Source organism: Micropterus salmoides, unplaced genomic scaffold (assembly GCF_014851395.1).
Source record: "Micropterus salmoides isolate LMB-PRFRI ecotype aquatic unplaced genomic scaffold, ASM1485139v1 Ms_hic_scaffold_6, whole genome shotgun sequence".
Classification (NCBI taxonomy): Eukaryota; Metazoa; Chordata; class Actinopteri; order Centrarchiformes; family Centrarchidae; genus Micropterus; species Micropterus salmoides.
In genome coordinates, this window is record NW_024044348.1 from 5,844,151 (window position 1) to 5,859,362 (window position 15,212).

The window sequence follows — 15,212 nt, forward strand, 5'->3', positions numbered from 1 at the left end:
TTCTTTGTCTTTCTGCAGGAAACAGAGATTGCTCCTGACTGTAACCATGTAAGTGTTCCCTCCAAAACATTCACTGAATATTTTCTTTATTTGACCGTTCAAAGGCGAGAGAGAGTTTTTAATGTTGGTGCAAGCCATCTGTTCTGTTTAATCTTTCATGCATGAATTATTAAAAACATTATCTAGATTTTTTTTTTTTTACTTGAAATTGGGCTAAAATTGAAATCCATCTACATTTTTTACACACATTTTGCAGTACACAAACTATCACTGTATGTGGCATAAATGACGTCTCGCATCCCAATTCTCTCCTTGAATTTCCCCTTGTAGCACTAGATTTTTCAACTCTAGATAATAATATGACATGTACAGTATATTCTGTCTTCATTTGTTCCAAAACTTAATTGAGGATATATATAATTCATGTATTGAGTAAAATATTTAAACAGTTTTTTTTAAGGCTGCAGCGTTATTATAGATGTCTTCTGTACTGCATTACTCATATTTCTCTTTAATGCAGAATGACACACATGGAAACATTTGGACCTTGACTAGAATTTAAAATAAAGCAATACAGTGATTGTGCAGCTCACAATCAGCATCTAGTAGTAACTAAGTAGACTCAAGTACAGAATTTAACTATAATTTTGAGGTACTTGTACTTTACTTGAGTATTCTAGTTTTGCAACTTTATTTTTCTATTCCTCCACAATTCAAAGGGAAATAATTACTTTATTTATTTGATAGCTGTAGTTACTAGTTACTTTGCAGATTTAGATTAATAATACAAAATAAAACCAGTACAGAAGTTATGATATATCATTTTAGGCTAAGATAAGAATTAATTGATCCCCAGGGGGGAATCAATTTATTAGAATTATCTCCACCTTTACAAGCTGCTATATTAAAGTGGTGAACACATTAAGGCATAAATAATTATAATCCAATAATAAATATATATGGTTCTGAAATTAACTATTCTGCTTGGTGAGTACTTTTAGTACTTTAATATTTTGATGCAATACTTTTGTACATTTGCTTAATTTTTTACTTGTAACAGAGTATTTCTACACTTTGGTATAATAATAATAATAATGATGCGTACCATCTTCCATACAGGAAATGCAGCTACAATACAAAACTGACGACCTTCACAAACTAAAGTTTCACCTCCTTCTAACATTCATTCTGCAGTTTCTCTTCTCTTTTTGTAGTAAGAGGTTCCTAAAGCTCGTCTCGGTGTCTTCTGCATGATAAACCTTTAGTGTTCAGAGTTCACAGCAGTTAGCGGGAGACAGGTTTATGAAACAGCACGAGGTTAATGGACCACTTGAACTGTCTTTTATTACAGCACTGGAAAGCTCTGGGTGCAATTAACATGTCTCCCACACAAACACACACACACACACACACACACACACACACACACACACACACACACACACAAACCCTCTTGTTTTGCTGTGGTGTTATTTTCTGGGCGGTCTGACTGTCAGTAGCTGTTATCTGTGGCTGCTGCAGCTGGAGCCTCGCTGGCAGAAAAAACACTGGCATTAAGAAGAGAAAAAAGAATCTAAAGACAAGAGAGACATTCAGAAATGTCTTTCCATTATAAAGAAATCCCAAATTATTGTTTGTATTTGCGATGCTGAGAGCCCATCTGACCATGCAGATTTGGGCTAATAAATAAGGGGAACTGCAGTAAGTTAGCGTTCTTCTATAAAGTTTGTTGGACTTGTGGTCAGATTTGAACAAGGCTGAGATATACTGACTTTTAGTCCCTAGTATGGGTCAAGCAGGAATGTATCATTTACATAATGCAACTCAATAGACCTTCTCTACTTGGTAAATGCCCACATTTTTCTCCTTACCCTCAGTTTGTAGTGCAGGCTGAATCATTTTAGTTATGTTTCAGGCTAAGCTGTAATGGTGAACCCACTTTTCACCAGGGTTTGACTGGAAAAAATACATTTGAGAATCTGCAACGGGCTAAATCATATTGATTCTAAATTCTGCCTCCTTGAGCATCAAAAGCATAAATTTTCCTCTTTATCAGAGAGACCAGCTGTGATGCCAAATTTCTAATGCACCACTGTTTTGAATGAGAAACAGGTGTTTGTACTCGGTGATACATTTTATGTGACTTCAGATGCTGTTTTAACAATAGCAGCACTTGAAAGGTGCGGTAAAGTGACAGATATTTAAACCTTTGCCCTTTTGTTTGTATCTCCACTGAAGCAGTAGTTCTGCAGATGTTTTCTAATTTTGACTCTGTGGAGTAACGTGTTAATCATGACTACCACTGATATAGATCAGTTTAAGGCAGATGCTTCTTGTACATTAGTGACATGTTTGTGTTGTGTTACTGTAAATAGTTGACAGCAAGAACTGATCTGATTTGTTGTCGTGGGGGGGGGGGGGGGTAGTGCTGTACGTTTATTTGTCATTTCTAAATAAACTGGATGTCTCTGCTGCATAGATGTATGAATATGTAATGTGTTTTTCTGGTCCTGTCTCCCTCAGCTCCTGTGGAACTACAAACTCAATCTGACCACAGATCCAAAGTTTGAGTCGGTGGCCACAGACGTCTGCAAGAGCACCATCGCCGAGGTCAGTCTGCACCGCAGGAGGCTCAGGGTTCAGTTTCCTGTCAAGTTAAATGAAGCGTTGTCACATGTCATATTGAAAACTAATACAGTGGTAGTTCAGTACTGATTTACATTACCGACAAAATTAAGATTGATTAGTTAACTCCTAGTTGAATGTAGAGAAGCAACAGTGTGATTTAGCTACAGGACTTAATAACTAACAGTACTGATGTAGTTACACACTGCACAATAACAGTATTTACACTATACTTCTCAAAATGGTCCTTTATTTACCTCCTCTTTATAGAGACAGAGATTATTCAAGATTAGAGCCCTGATTTCTATTTTCACCTGTTATATAATTTATTTGTATAAGTATAGGCCTAGTAGTTTTTCTATAAGTATATTTTAGGAGGTAACCTCCCTGTTTTTGAAACACTGTTTTAAGTAGCTGTTGATATAAACTTTGCAGCTTTGAGTTTGTCTTTTTTAACAGAAATACTGTTTTTAATTATTTCCTGTCATTTCCATTTAACCTTTTCGATTGATGTGTAGCGCTACCATCAGTTAAACTCAACACTTCTTGCACGTTTCACAATAAATCCAGTGGCTCAAAGGGCGCATAATTTTGTTCCTGCAAGGCCTTTAATTTGAAACATCTACAGGAATAGTTTAGTTTACCACTTCAATGGCGACTTAACAGCACTCACAAACTGGCAGAGTAGAAGTGATTGCAATGAATTAGTCAATGAAAACAGAAACTCCAAATCCACGATGCTATTTATTACATGGGCTTTATTTGTTCATGCCCCAGCTATTATTTTCAGCCTTTATTTGAATACCATTTTATGGTATTTACAGTAACAGTGTTGTACTCTGTTAGTGTTACTTATACTTCGATTCAGTCACTGTGTTGACTGGTAGCAGGCTTAAGCCTTAAATATACTCTGGAGCGGACTAGTAGTAGTCCATACCCACTTCTCCCCAGCCAAGTCCTTTAACTATCCTGAAGTGATTCCCAGGCTAGATGGGAAATATAATCCCTACAGCCTGTTTAGGGTCTGTCTCCGGGTGGAAGTTCCTAGAATACCTCCACAGGGAGGCACTCATCACACCCATTAGATGCCCAAAAAACCTCAACTGGCTCTGCTCAATGGGAAGGAGCAGCAGTCCCACCTCTTAATAAAGTATTTGTTACAGTATTAACACAATATTGTCAATCAAGCAAACACACTTGACATAAAGTCTCTTTAAACTTAATATCTCATTAATAAAAATTATTTTTAAAGTCATCCCCAAGACAAACATTGTATTATATTTAGAAAAGTTGTTTGAGTAGGTTTTTGTAATATATTTAAATACAGTCTGTCCTCCTTTTAACCAATGTCTGATTTTACATAGAGCAACCAGTTTTCTCCCAATAAGTTAATTTATAGCCTATTACAATATACATTTCAACATTTAATGCTGTAAATAAATATGTAAAAAGAATAAAACTTTCAATAAATGTTTTTGAAGTGTGTGAATAAATCCAAAATTGTAACCCTAACCCTGAACCAAAGCCCTGTTTACCGGCTTCTCACTGACCCGCCCTTCTCTGCTTCTGATTGGCTAGTAGTCCTTAACTAGGAACTGAGCATGTGCAACTCCCAACAAAGATCATATAGATGAAAGATGTATCACTCCATAGCTAAAACGAAGCCTTCAACACAGGGTGAAAAGAGGAGCTGCAGCAATGTGCAGTATAACAAAAAATATGGTGTTTTTTGAAAATGCAACCATGTAAACCTGTTCTGGTACAACCCATAAATAGGATTTTGAACCTGAAAATGAGCGAAATATCACCTCTTTAAATCAAGACTGAAAAGCCTGTTTGTTCTCACGTCACTACAGCCTCTCCTAGAATTTGGGTCGTGCACCTTTTTTATATCCTCTTAATCTGAAGTTAAATGTAGCTGTTTTGTCTTTATTATTCATTTTCTTGCTGTTTTTACCCTTATGTGATTTATCTTCTGTGTTTTATCTTGTGTCTTCTGTGTTTTATCTTGTGTCTTCTGTATTTGATCCTGTGTATTATGTTTTTACTCTTTTGTATTTGATCCTGTGTATTTTTTGGAAAGTCATGCTGCATGCTGATTTTCCACTGTAAATAAAATATGATTAGATTTTAATTTGATTTATCACCCGTCACATGTCACACCTTCAGATAAAGGAGTGTAATGAGGAGGAGCGAGGCAGAGGCTACCTCGTATCGTGCCTGGTGGATCACCGCGGCAACATCAGTGAGTACCAGTGTAATCAGTACATCACCAAGATGACGAGCATCATCTTCAGCGACTACAGACTGATCTGCGGCTTCATGGACAAATGTAAGGAAGACATCAACAACCTGCACTGCGGCAGCATCAACGTAGGACACAAGGTCTGTCTGTCTGTCTGTCTGTCTGTCTGTCTGTCTGTCTGAGCGATGATACAATCGAAGGCTTACAAGAGTTTGGTCAAACATTTTAGCATGAAAGATCGTTCTTGACCTCGGAAACAGTACTTTACTTTGCCATCTCGTAACTTCAGTATGATTTCAGTCACGTGATAATGCTACTCCGCAGTAAAACAGTAATAAAGTAAATACAATTAGCTCCACCTTTACCAGCTGCAACATTAAAGTGATGAACACATTTATGGGCCATTCTACATAATGAGTACTTTTACTTTTGGTTCTTTAATAGTTTGACTCTAATAATTCTTTGATGCACCATTTCTCGTCAGGATGTCCACTCCCAGGGTGAAGTGATCGCCTGCCTGGAGAAGGCGTTGGTAAGGGAGGCGGAGAATCAGGATCATGTTCACCCGATCAAAGACGACTGTCAGAGGGCGATCCTGCGGGTGGCGGAGCTGTCGTCAGACGACTTTCACCTCGACCGTCATCTTTACTTCTCCTGCCGAGACGACCGCGAGAGATTCTGTCAGAACGTGAGGAGACTTTATTTAAGCGTACTCAAACCAAGTCATCACCTGAACTTTTGGGTGTTAAAAAAAATTTGAAAGTTCACTTGTTTGAACTTAATAAAGTGACTAGACTCTGCATGAAAATACACATAGTAGCAGTAAGTGCAGTAGTTCACGAGAAAATCATGGAAATATAAAAAAAATTCTATATTTCAGTGTTAAGAATCTTTCAGGAAGTCATGGATCCTCAGCCAATAGATTAACTTTGCACCAAATTCCATGTTAATATGATTTCAGGTTTGTTCTGATAACTAACAAACAATGGGACCAAAAACATAAACCCCAAGGTGGAGGTATATTTGCTGGTTAATTTAGCTGTTGTGTTTAAATGATATGAAAGTTTCTTTTGTTCCTCCTCCTCACAGACTCAGGCAGGAGAGGGGAAAGTCTACAAGTGTCTGTTCAATCACAAGTTTGAAGAGGCCATGTCAGAAAAGGTACGACCAACTCAATATCTCACCCTCTGGGGCGAGTTAAGAGGGCATAAATTCAGCTACTCAGTTGTGTTTTGTGATCATCGTGTACTCAATAAGTAATCCCCCCCCTCCTTCTTCACAGTGTCGTGACGCTCTGACCACCCGTCAGAAGCTGATCTCTCAGGACTACAGAGTCAGTTACTCTCTGGCTAAAGCCTGTAAGCTGGACCTGAGGAAGCAGCGCTGCAGCCTGGACACCAACCTGCCGCGAGCCCGCGAGGCACGGCTGTCGTACCTGCTGCTGTGTCTGGAGGCTGCTGTGCACCGCGGTGAGTCGGGGGAGGGCGTGAGGTGTAATTTACAGCTCTGTTTTCTGACAAAGCCAATCATTATGATAATTGGTACCCATCCTGCCTGCCATTCAGCCTGTTCACCCTGCTGCCTTCTGGGAAGAAATATTTAAGTTTCTGCTGCCGCACCACCAGACTGCAGAGCAGCTTTTTTCCCCCAAGCTATCAGACTCTTAAACTCTAATTCATCCTCAGCACTGCTCCACTGAATATAGTTTGTTTCTGTTTATCATTTTTCATAATTGATTCTTTATTAATGTATATTGTCTGCTATGAAGGGAGTTACAAAACACAATTTCACTCTATAACTTGTTATATTGTGACAATAATCCTACCTACCTATTATCTTCAAAATCATCAAAGTGCAAGACAGTAGGGTTATGAAGGTGGACTTGGACTAAACTAGGGGATTCATCCATACATCATCAGGAGAAAATGTTAATAAAATGTAAATACATGCTAAATGTATAAGCTTGTTATTTATGTACCTTACTTGTGTCATCAGGGCTTAATTGTATTCATTTTACGCTGTAAAGGTCGTCCTGTCAGCGGGGAGTGTCAGGGGGAGATGCTGGACTACCGGCGGATGCTGATGGAGGATTTCTCTCTGAGTCCGGAGATCGTTCTGCACTGCCGGACGGAGATCGAGGCGCACTGTTCCGGCCTGCACCGCAAAGGCCGCACGCTGCACTGCCTGATGAGAATCGGACGCGGCGACCGCGGTACCACCATCGACAGCGTCTGCCAGAGCGCCGTAAGACCACAGCGCTAACTGTCACTGTGACACTTCAGTGTTAAAGAGATACAAGCAGCGAGAGAAACAGGACTATGGCTAGAGTCACTAACCAATAACTTGAGTTTGCATTGTGCCAGTTCAGTTTTTAACAACCACGTCAATTAATTTAATTCTTTAACAGCTCTTTTTCTACGTGGTATTTCCCTCATGTTTGTGGGGGAAAAAAATCAGCCTGTAGGTACTTTGACCAAATTGGACCAGCTGCTTTCTAGCAAAATACAAAAAATTTCTTAAATATTGTGCACGAAAATAACTGCTTTTGTCGTACAAACTTACAGTACGTAATACTAACCTAAAATATTATGAATTATCATATAAATCAGGCAGTTTTATCATACTGTAACAAAATAAATTCCAGCTGCTGACTTTTCTATGTTTTCTACCCTTTATTTTCGCTGCAGCTACAGACTTTGATCCAATCTGCCGACCCCGGAGCCGACTACCGGATTGATCGAGCACTGAACGAGGCCTGCGAGTCCGTCATCCAGACCGCCTGCAAACACATCCGCAACGGAGACCCAATGTGAGCCGGTTACACACACACACACACACACACACACACACACACACACACACACACACACACACACAGATATTGTATTGTGTGCATTATATCTATCACAGCCTTATGTTGAATAATCTCAATTTAAAATCCTGATCAGTTGAAGATTTTGCTCTTTTGCGAATAACAAATTATTCATTAATAGTGTCTGTCAGTAATAGACTGTGTGTGTGTGTGTGTGTGTGTGTGTGTGTGTGTGTGTGTGTAGGATCCTATCGTGCCTGATGGAACATCTGTACACAGACAAGATGGTGGAGGACTGTGAACACCGACTGTTGGAGCTGCAGTATTTCATATCCAGAGACTGGAAGTGAGTCTGAATTCATCATTTGACAATTTGCACTAACAAATCTAAACATTATTGACGTGACATTAATATTCCACAGACACAACAACAATACAAACATCATAACATTGTGCCTTAAAGTTCATTCTTGACAAAATAATCTAAACTAAAGGTCCATTTAGTTGCTTTTTCCGGAGTCTTCATCAACATATGATAGCTCAGTTGTCATCACATCAATGTCAGTGTGTTGCATCACAAGTTGTGTGCATTGCACTGTTGCTGCTGATAATAGAGCCAAAACAATTGTGCAATGCTGAATCCGGCATCAGAGTTCATTTCATTAGGGCTGTGTGAGAAAAATCTCCAGATGATCTGAAGAAAATAAAACGAAAGAAAGAAAAATGTTGTTTCCTCAGACTTTAATCTCCAAATTCTGGCTTTTTTTTTTCCTTCAGAAATCTAAATTTGAGTCTCAGAATATTGGCATGAATTGTAAAATTAAAAAAACATGTCTGTAATGCTTTTTCGTCCAAATCTGAGCTGTAAATCGGAGGAAAGAAATCGTTTCATGGCCCCCTTTTGTCTCCCAGACTGGACCCCATCCTGTATAAGAAGTGTCAGGGCGACGCTGCTCGACTGTGCCACACGCACGGCTGGAACGAGACCAGCGAGCTGATGCCACCGGGCGCCGTCTTCTCCTGCCTCTACCGCCACGCCTACCGCACCGAGGAGCAGGGACGCCGGGTACGATGACATTACAAACACACTCTGATTTCTAATGCTGGAGAGGTTTTGATGTATTTATCACTTTATGAAGGATTGTTTTTTTGTTTTTTTTATCAGTTTGTGTTTTGGTAAACGCTTGTTGTTGAGTAGCGTGTGATTAACGGAGCTGTCTCTCTCTGACAGCAGGATCAGCAGGTGTAACTCTAATGTTTTTATTTACCAGGTAAACCCAGACGAGCAGGTAAGTGGTCGGTGGTTCCCTTTAATCGGTATTGATCCTGGTGAAGGGTTAAATTAATTATGATGACGGCAGTGATTGAATCAATGTCTGTCGGTCGGTGATAGGCTCGGGCTGATTTGATGTGGTGGGGTGTGTTTGTGTGACGTCCTGCTCCTCAGCAAGGCCAAGCAGTGCTAGTTTGTCTTGCCAACAGCAGTAATTAAAATCTTTAATTTTTAATTAAGTAATTTCGGCTGTTCAAAGTCTCCAAAATTTGCCACACCACTCCATTTAATACACCGGCTCACTGCTGCAACTCACATCCATTACCAGACTCTGGTGCTGGTCTACAAGGGCAGTGAAGGGAACTGCTCCTTCCTACCCACAAGCCATGGCAAAACCCTACACGACAACTATGCTCCTCTGCCTCCAGACAGTTTCAGCACCCCATGCTAGCACTTAAAACTGGCATCTCATTTCTAAAAGAAGTCTGAGGACCCTTACTGAAGCACTGAACATAATTTTAGTTGTTTGTTTCAGAGGGATGTACTTGGGACAAGCTAAATGAATGTAATGATGACGTCTGACTGGCCCTGCTTGGCCCCGATATCCATGTAATCAGTGTTTCTCCACGAAACACAGTGAGTCCACTTGGCCCTGATTTGGGCAATTGAACTCATCTGTGAGGAGCCTCTTGACAACTTGATTTGATATGATTATATGGTCTCAGTAATGTGTGTGTGTGTGTGTGTGTGTGTGTGTGTGTGTGTGTGTTTCAGGCCAGTAAGTAGTTTTCTGGAAACTGAGGTAGTTGGTTCACAATTCAAAGAGCTGTTTAAGACTTGTTTTCAGTGTTCATATCAAAAGGGAATGGATGGTAGTTTTTGCCTTCACTGTGTGAAGCAGTAAAATACACAGCAGTTAGTCCAACAGTAAAGTAACAGTTGTATAGCTGTGTCCTTTCTCTTCTCCCGATATGATACACTCTCAATAGTTTACTCTATATTGAGCAGTAATTAGAGCTTTCGGACATTTACTAATCACTACTTTTTTGGACGTAATAAATGTCAGTTAAACTTCTGTGAATCTTAATCAGTAGTGGTCAAATGTTCAACTGAAACCAACTGTTACCAATAGTTCACGTTGTATGATTGCAAAGTTATAGATAATGCATTGATTAATGTCACTATATTGCATTAAACAAACTGGCTGAGGTTAGGTAATCCACACATGTAGGGCTGCAACCAGTATAAGACAATATAAAAGGCTGCACCTAAGTCAATTTCTTTTTTTAAAATTATTAATCAATTAATCATTTGGTCTATAAAAACATCAGGAAACAGTGAAAAATGGCCATCACAATTTCCTAGAACATAAGCTAATGTCGCCATGTGGTTTGTTTTGTCCTTCCAAAGATATTGAGTTTATTATAATGTTAAGACAAGAAGCTATAATCATCAAGTGTTTGGTTAATCTGTAACTGTTATTTAATAATTGATTAATCATTTAAGTTTGTGTCTGTTGACTAATTGTTTTACTACATGTATACTTTTCAGGCATGTAGGTATTTTAATGTGTCAAGTCGGATTTATAGGTAGGTAGGTTTATTATCACAATAAAACAAGTTAGAGAGTGGAATTGTGTTTTGTAACTCCCTTCTGCTACATAGCAGACAATATACACAATTATAAAAAATGGTACACAGAAATAAACTATAATCAATAGAGCTGTGCTGAGGATGAGTTTAAGGGTGCTTTCACACCTGTAGTTCGGTTCATTTGGTCCGGACCGTGTTGCATTTTAGTTCTGGTCCGGTTCACGTTCACACTGCAGTTTTACAAACGAACCAAGAGAAGTAACCATGACGTTACACAGACGTACAGGTAACTTGTTGATTGGACAGCTTTGGCGATTCTCGTCCTGCATCAACAGGACCCACGTGGGGAAATCAAACTCCGGTGACTGACAGAAGTTTGTGCAGCACTTTAACGCTTCTGATCTGTATTGCAAAGACTCACAAAGTAATAATTTATTATAAGCATGATTACTAACGCTAGACAGCAAATCGACCGCTTAAAAACAGGACATGTACAGTAATAATTCGGGGCTTATTCACCTACAGTATACTGTGGTATCTGAATACTACTTGCCCTCTTTTTTTTTAAACAGATTTTAACCTATTAATCAGGGAAATACCCGCGCTGACAAGTAGGCTATAACTTATAAAATTATTTTCATAAACATAGCGGCTTATACAGATCAATTATAAGATCGCTGAACACATGTCACTGTCAGCAGATGGATTTATTAGAGCTTTGGAAATAATGCTGAGATCACATCTCTGCTATCATAAAATCCTGTGTTTGGTTTGTTTGCTTTCACACCACAAGCGAACCGCACCAGAGTTCTTGTTTGGTCCGCTTTTGGTGCACACCCTAGTGCGATTGCTGCATTCACACCTGCCCAAACGAACCACACCAAGTGGGAAAACAGGTGTGAAAGCACCCTAAGAGTCTGATAGCTTGGGGGAAAAAGCTGCTCTGCTGGCAGCAGAAACTTCTATATCTCTTCCCAGAAGGCAGCAGGGTGAACAGGCTGGGGTCGGTACTATTTATCAGACATGTTGACATTAATGCCAATTATTAACCTGACACTGGTAATTACAGTAACTCTGAATGCGGCATTAGGGGATGTGTAATTAATTTTGTACGTGAGGTTCCTCACAAGAATGGATTATAAACTAGAGCCAATATTATCATCTAATATTAACTTGTCACAGATACAGTCTTTTTTTCACTTGTAAAATGTCTCATTCAGAACATAATCATGCTCACGATTCTTTCACTAACACATTTAAGAGATTCTTATCAAAATGCTTGTTTATGTTAAATGAATATCAGACGATTTATTGTTATTTTAACACTTAAATAGCATGTTTGCATCAGGCTCAACAATTCGGTATCATCAGGCTCTATTACAAGCTTGTGGCTGCGTGTGTTCGCAGTTATCTCGGGACTGTAAGGTGGAGGTTCAGAGGATCCTCCACCAGAGGGCGCTGGATGTGAAGTTGGACCCTGAGCTGCAGAAACGCTGCATGACCGACCTCGGCAAGTGGTGCAGTGAGAAGACGGACACAGGACAGGTGAGAAGGAACAACACTACTGATATCTGATACATTAACCCAGTGATGGATGTTTGAATGCCCTCTGTTGGTTGTTTAGTTCATCATAAAAGCTTTTCTTATATCTAATCATGTTTGTTTACAGTGAAAACTCCTCGGAACCTTTAACTTATCACTAATACTAAATCATGTATACTGTAGTGAACATTTCCCACATCTCTGTGTGTGTGTGTGTTTCCAGGAGCTGGAGTGTCTGCAGGATCATTTGGAGGACCTGGTGTCTGCCTGCAGAGACGTCGTGGGCAACCTCACCGAGCTGGAGTCAGAGGTCTTTAATATAAAGTGGAAACTAGAATGAATGCTCACCTGAGTAGCTGTGGTGTTGAAGTGAGGTTTTCTTTATCTGAGCTGCACATTTTGAACTTCCCGTGTGTCTCGCTGTTTGCTGCAGGATATCCAGATCGATGCTCTCCTCATCAGAGCCTGTGAGCCCGTCACCCAGGCGCACTGCCATGTGAGTGCATGTACTTTTCTAGCTGTGCTATGAGAAGGTTTTCACATATGTTACGACCCGGCTCGTGGGGAAAAGGGAAGCAACATGACCCAGAATGTTTTGGTAAAAGTTATTTATTTGCAGGATTCACAAAAAAGAACGGAAAAAGGGCTGGTGGGTGCTGCTTAAATCAAAGAAATAAATATAACTTAAAAAGGTCTCTCCAAAATGAGAGATAGCCATTAGCTACTTTAAAATCAACTTAAACAAAACTCTCTCTGACCAGTCATCAATAATCAAAGTGAGACAAAAATGAGCAACACCCTCTAAACCTAGTGTGTCTAAACATAAACTGAATCTACAGGTGTCTGGTTGGTATCAGTTAACCCCACTAAGATCCTTGCCCAATTTCATTACCACAGTTCACAAGTTAAGGTCACTACACTTGCACTTGTAAATCAATGAAACCTCCTACTGAAGGTAACACATTCACTAAAATAGAGCACAATACAAACGAGGGCAAAATCGCAACTGCCAGGTTCAACAGGGAGGCAGGTATTTAAACAGGGGGAATGTCTGGAAGGCTGTAGATGATTGGAAGGGACTGCCAGACGCCGCACCAATCAGATCACCGACCGGAACCAGGAAGTAGGCAGGTCTCGTGTCAGCCAATCCTCTGGATCGCACATTTAACCTTCTTAACATGACACACAGAAACATATACACAAATAATGGCTTTGCCCCATTAGCAGTGCATGTTTATTTTTAACAAGCAATGATTCCTAATTTTTTGTTGATCTCTTGACCTTTTTGTGAAGTGCCGCCATCGAGACAAAATCACTGCTTGACCAAAACTGACCGTCCATAAGAAAGGATGTTAAAAAAAGAAATTTGCTTCCTAGAGGACAAAAGCTGTCCATGCAGATATTCTTAAATGTCAACTGGTGATGTCTCATAATCCCACTGCTGGATTAAGAGTTTGACTTTCCCTCTAGTGAGATCCAATGTTTTTCCAAAACAATCATATAGTGTGGTGTAATGAAAAAAGAAGGACAACAATATAGACCACTCTTAGAAACTGCTGTTCATTACCTTATGTATTTTATTTGATCTTATTTATGTCTTCTGGGTAAGGTTGTACATAAGCCATTACAGGCTTCTACAACACCCTCACATGTACTTTTTTATGTTTTTCCTTGAACTATATATAAAGAATAATGTTTTGGATAATTAATGTGTGTGTGTGTGTGTGTGTGTGTGTATAGGATGTAGCTGATAACCAGATCGATACAGGGGATCTCATGGAGTGTTTGGTTCAGAATAAACACCAGAAGGAGATGAACGAGAAGTGTTCAGTCGGCGTTACACACTTCCAGCTGGTCAGTTAGCATGACAACATCTTTCTCTCTGTAAACTCTGTCTTGCTCTGTGTTAATTCGTTTTTCCTAGTTTTATTGTAAGTACTTTTATAAATTAAAATATTAAACTGTTTAATATGAGCGATATCAATAGATGTTATATCAATCAATGTCAGTTTCTCCCTCTCTGCGCTCGACTTTCAGGTTCAAATGAAGGATTTCCGGTTCTCCTATAAGTTCAAAATGGCCTGTAAGGAGGACGTTCTCCGGTTGTGTCCAAACATCAAGAAAAAGTGAGTTCAACATCCAGAAAGCTGGAAACTGTATTTGAAGATTTTTTTGTTTGTTCTTTGTGAGCAGTCAGTTGGTTTTATTTTATAAATGCGGTTGATTTACCTGGACATAATTCGCACTTTCCATCATGTCCGTCGCCCCGCAGGGTGGATGTAGTCATCTGTCTCAGCACCACGGTGAGGAACGACACGCTGCAGGAGGCGAAGGAGCAGCGGGTTTCACTGAAATGTCGTAAACAGCTGCGGGTGGAGGAGCTGGAGATGGTACCTGACACACACACACACAGAGCTGATCCCCTGACTTTTCATAGTGCCAGGTCAACATTTCAATTCTCCAATTTTTTGCTGCTACACTGAGATTCCCGTCAGTCTCAGCTGTACTTTGAATAGTGCATCTACCAAATGTTAGCATGCTAACATGCTAAACTAAGTGAATTTTGCAAAAAGTATACCTATTAAGTAGTGTTGTAGTCAAGACCGAGAACAAGTAAAGACCAAGACCAGAGATTATCGAGACAGAGACAAGACCAAGACTTTTAGGGGCTGAGACCAAGTCGAGACCAAGACCGAGGGGAGTGTGAGTCCGAGACGAGCCCATCAAAAATTGGTCTTAAGACGGGTCTCAAGTACTACAACACTACTATTAAGTATACCTTAAGTACAGCCTCACTGCAGACGCTTGGACCAAATGTACCACATTCTGGGGAAAATACCTCATAATACATAAAACAAGTCTCAAAATCAGGCAATGTGTGAAAACAGGCTTCTGTTATTCAGTTTGCTGGTAAACTTTCTCGCTCATTTTGTTAACTTTTGTAAAGTAAAACTTCTCCTCCTCCTCCCTTTACCTCTCAGTCGGAGGACATTCGATTGGAACCAGAGCTGTACGATCCCTGTAAGTCGGACATCAGTCGTCTGTGTCCCAACGTGGCCTTTGGTAACGCTCAGGTGAGGAGCATCAGTCACAGAAGTAACATCTGGAAACAAATATCAGACA

The 15,212-nt window shown here is 39.9% G+C and overlaps 1 protein-coding gene across 2 annotated transcripts in view; it reads left to right on the top strand.

Annotated features, from left to right (window-relative positions):
- Positions 1-15,212, top strand: part of LOC119890028 (Golgi apparatus protein 1-like) — a 33,936-nt gene that overhangs the window by 9,195 nt on the left and 9,529 nt on the right. Inside the window, exons 2-19 of one of the 2 annotated variants that reach the window (XM_038701029.1) lie at positions 19-48; positions 2,524-2,610; positions 4,795-5,010; positions 5,355-5,558; positions 5,960-6,031; positions 6,153-6,339; positions 6,897-7,114; positions 7,558-7,679; positions 7,927-8,028; positions 8,595-8,748; positions 8,954-8,971; positions 11,955-12,092; positions 12,313-12,399; positions 12,523-12,585; positions 13,830-13,943; positions 14,127-14,215; positions 14,362-14,479; positions 15,071-15,163. In XM_038701029.1, coding sequence (XP_038556957.1) covers positions 19-48; positions 2,524-2,610; positions 4,795-5,010; positions 5,355-5,558; positions 5,960-6,031; positions 6,153-6,339; positions 6,897-7,114; positions 7,558-7,679; positions 7,927-8,028; positions 8,595-8,748; positions 8,954-8,971; positions 11,955-12,092; positions 12,313-12,399; positions 12,523-12,585; positions 13,830-13,943; positions 14,127-14,215; positions 14,362-14,479; positions 15,071-15,163 — 2,112 coding nt within the window. The remainder of the gene's footprint in view (positions 1-18; positions 49-2,523; positions 2,611-4,794; positions 5,011-5,354; positions 5,559-5,959; positions 6,032-6,152; positions 6,340-6,896; positions 7,115-7,557; positions 7,680-7,926; positions 8,029-8,594; positions 8,749-8,953; positions 8,972-11,954; positions 12,093-12,312; positions 12,400-12,522; positions 12,586-13,829; positions 13,944-14,126; positions 14,216-14,361; positions 14,480-15,070; positions 15,164-15,212) is intronic. The other variant, XM_038701030.1, reaches the window with a different exon arrangement.